The following is a 3,139-nucleotide window of genomic DNA, read 5'->3' as shown; positions in this document are numbered from 1 at the left end:
TATATATATATATATATAAAATCTAAATATAATGAACAAATAAAGAGATGGTATTCAGAAGACTGTATTTTCAGGTGTGATTCAAAGTGCAGCACATCTTCTTAATCTCTTATACACTACTGTATCAGACAGGCTTTTGCTAGAGGCATAGTTCACCCAAAATTTTATTTTGAAAGTTCTACTTTACTTACCCTTGTGTAATTTCAAATCTGTTTAAATTTCTTGCTGTGTAAAAATATCTAACATGGAAGTCAGTGGGGTCCAATTTTGTTTATACCCCAATGTTCTTCAATATATCATTCTCTGCCTCCAGAGTATTGGAATGACATAAGGGTAGTAAATGGTGACAAAAATGTAATTTTTTGAGTGGGGATGTATCCCTTTAATTTTATATTAGATCAAAGTAATAGTAGTATTTTCCCGTATTTTCAGTTTTTGTTTGTCTTGTGCTTTTTGAGACACGAAAATGTGGGAAGTTCCTCTAACAAAAGGGGATTTTTCCAACTCTTTTGAGATAGAGTAAAGGATGCACAAACCCTGTCAAGAGCCCAAGGCACAAGGCCCCAGACCAGAACAAAAGAAACCTCTGTAAATCTATTAAATAATAAAGCACAAGAGAAATAATCGTAGGACCGTACATAAGCACTGCGGACACCAGCATGATCCGAATGATCCGAAAAGCCTTGAGTTTATCTTGATTCACTCCCTCTTTCTTCTTGAAGTCGTCACCTGGTCCAGGGTGCTTCAGAGCCTTCAGGACCATCAAGCAGCTGAAGACTTTGATGCTAAAAAAAACAAGCAGTTCTGGCAAAACTAATTGATGAAGTTCAATGATGTTCAGTGAAACCATTAAGCTTGAGGTAATGATCAGAATCCATCCAATGATGGATATGGTGATCCGGTATTTCATGGGTTTGAGCTTCAAGAAGGTCACAGGATAGAGAACCCCTACGTAACGCTCCACACAGATGCAGGTTTGAAAAAGAGGACGACCGACCAACAGCAACAGACTAGGAAAGTAAATGCCAAACTTGCAATAAGTACAATTAAAGAAATACTGCCATATGATAAAAACATAGGAGGAGCAGAAGAAGATCTCAACGAGTGCCGTGTTGAAGACGAAGATTTCGGTGGACTGTCCTTGAATCATCTCCTTCACGCTCAACCACAGGATGTAACAGTTTGCTGGAAGACCAAGAACCATGTTGATGCTGAGAGAGATGGCGATAAAATAGGAGGGTATAAGGTAGCACATGCTGGAGTTCACTGAGAAAATCGAGGGTGTGCATGTTGAAGCATTTGTTTGGTCCCATGTCACCATTTTTCAAATCTATAGGAAAACAAAGAAAATCAGAGAAAGAGCTGTAGAGGAGCTGCAGAAGAAAATAAGTGTAAAAAAGTTTTAAAGAATGTTTCCTCACAAGAAAGTCACTCTTAAGTGACATAAACTGAAGCACCCAAAGCACAGTTGGTAAGCACAAAGATGGTAGCTTCACTCCAGCTGAAGGTTGGACTGATTGTGGCTTGTTTTTTAAATGCTGCAGAACTACTTTATAGTTCAGATTTATGACTTATATGAGAGTTTGAAACTTTCTGAGCAGTTTTGCATTGATGCAATATTCAAATTCTGTTTTTCTAATATGAGAAATGCACATCAGGCGTGCAAATAGATGGAAATTTATTCCAACCGCACTTCTATTTGTAAACTGAATAATTTTCTCCGTGTTTACAGTAAAAATTATGAATCTACAGTACAGTCATGACTGTACAAAATATTCTGAAAAATTTTTTGCACCAAAACTGGCATTTTGGAAGGAGATTGCTTCATATTCAAGTCATGCATTTTTCTGAAAATTTGAAAGTGCCAGCACCAAAATGAAGTATGGTTAATTAAAAAAACATTAACATAATAAGACATCACAAGCATAAGTATAAACGGCTCATTTATTCATAGATGACGAGATTCTCAAAGGTCTCAATATTGTGAAGTTTATTGCTGGCAAAATCTATCAGTATTTTTCTTTGTCCTGGCAGTTTTGGTGTGAATTCCACTTTGGCGGTGGCAAACTCTTTAGGACCAACTCTTCCAAGCCTGCCAAGAAAAAAAAAATGAGACAGCCATGAGACTTTGACTGTTTTTATTTTATATAAAACAAGAAAAGAAAGCTACAAATGTATTGACAGTGTTACAGGTCACAGGAAAAAACGGCTGCTAAAAAACTAAACATTTTGGAGTATGACTGTAATACATAGGCTACTAACAAATATTGTAATTTTTGATGATTTTTAATGAACAACCCAAACACAGTCATTAATTTTGGTTTTTATTGAGGACTTGCACGAGGGTGGTCATGACCCGGAAGTTCGCAGAGAACTCCGTACCGCGGCGGACCTCACGCCAGGAGTGACGAAGGTTACGGCGTGGTCTCTGGGTTGTGCGATGTCCACTATGGTGGTCCAGGAGCGGCATTTCTGGCTGTGACTGGCTGACATGCGCGAGACGGTACCAGGCTGGCCTTTTCGGCAACACGGTGGAGAACTTGCCCAGCGGTTCTCCGCTGACCAAAGCAGACTGAGGCCATCAGGTACATCCTGCCCCGGCGTGCAGCTGCTGCCATCGCCGAGGGCGGCCCCCCTGCCACCGCCAAAACAAGAGCAGCGCTCCTGCGGCCTCCAGCAAAGCTGTGCCGTGGAGCCGGTCGCAGGGCAGCCGCCCCGCCCGTCCAGGCCCCCGCCAAACCTGGTGGCAAGCGAGAGAGCAAGAGGCCCGGAGACGGGCGACCCAGAGGTGGAGGGATGTGCTCTTCACTAGATGGTAAGCACACCACTCCCTCCCCCGGAGAAGGGCCGGGTGGAAAATCTTTTCATCTTTTTCCACCACTGACATCTCGGTCGGTGGTACCCAAATTCTCGACAAAGAGCAATTCCTCGATTTCTGGGTCCCCAGAGGGGACGGGGGGTTGTGGACGATCTAGTGCGTATGACACTCCCCCTCCTCTCTCGCCAGTAAGCAGCAGTGGGCGGATCGGGAGGACGAACCAACGGACTACCCACGCACCCTCTGCTCGAACGCAGGTCAGTGTTACACACACCAGACCCCGCCTCGGACCGGCTACGAGACGCCCGGGCCGGGTCCCTG

At 43.2% G+C, this 3,139-nt stretch overlaps 1 protein-coding gene across 1 annotated transcript in view; it reads right to left on the bottom strand.

Moving 5' to 3' along the window:
- Nucleotides 1–1,944: 1,944 nt before the first annotated feature.
- LOC107550135 (protein-glutamine gamma-glutamyltransferase 2-like) overlaps nucleotides 1,945–3,139 on the bottom strand; it is an 11,713-nt gene continuing 10,518 nt past the window's right edge. The window contains exon 13 of the mRNA XM_016231362.1: nucleotides 1,945–2,092. Within this exon, the coding sequence (XP_016086848.1) occupies nucleotides 1,945–2,092 (148 nt within the window). The remainder of the gene's footprint in view (nucleotides 2,093–3,139) is intronic.

This window comes from Sinocyclocheilus grahami, unplaced genomic scaffold (assembly GCF_001515645.1).
Source record: "Sinocyclocheilus grahami isolate Dianchi unplaced genomic scaffold, SAMN03320097.WGS_v1.1 scaffold389.1, whole genome shotgun sequence".
NCBI lineage: Eukaryota > Metazoa > Chordata > Actinopteri > Cypriniformes > Cyprinidae > Sinocyclocheilus > Sinocyclocheilus grahami.
The sequence above is the reverse complement of the archived record's forward strand: the minus strand, read 5'-3'. Positions and strand labels throughout refer to the sequence as shown.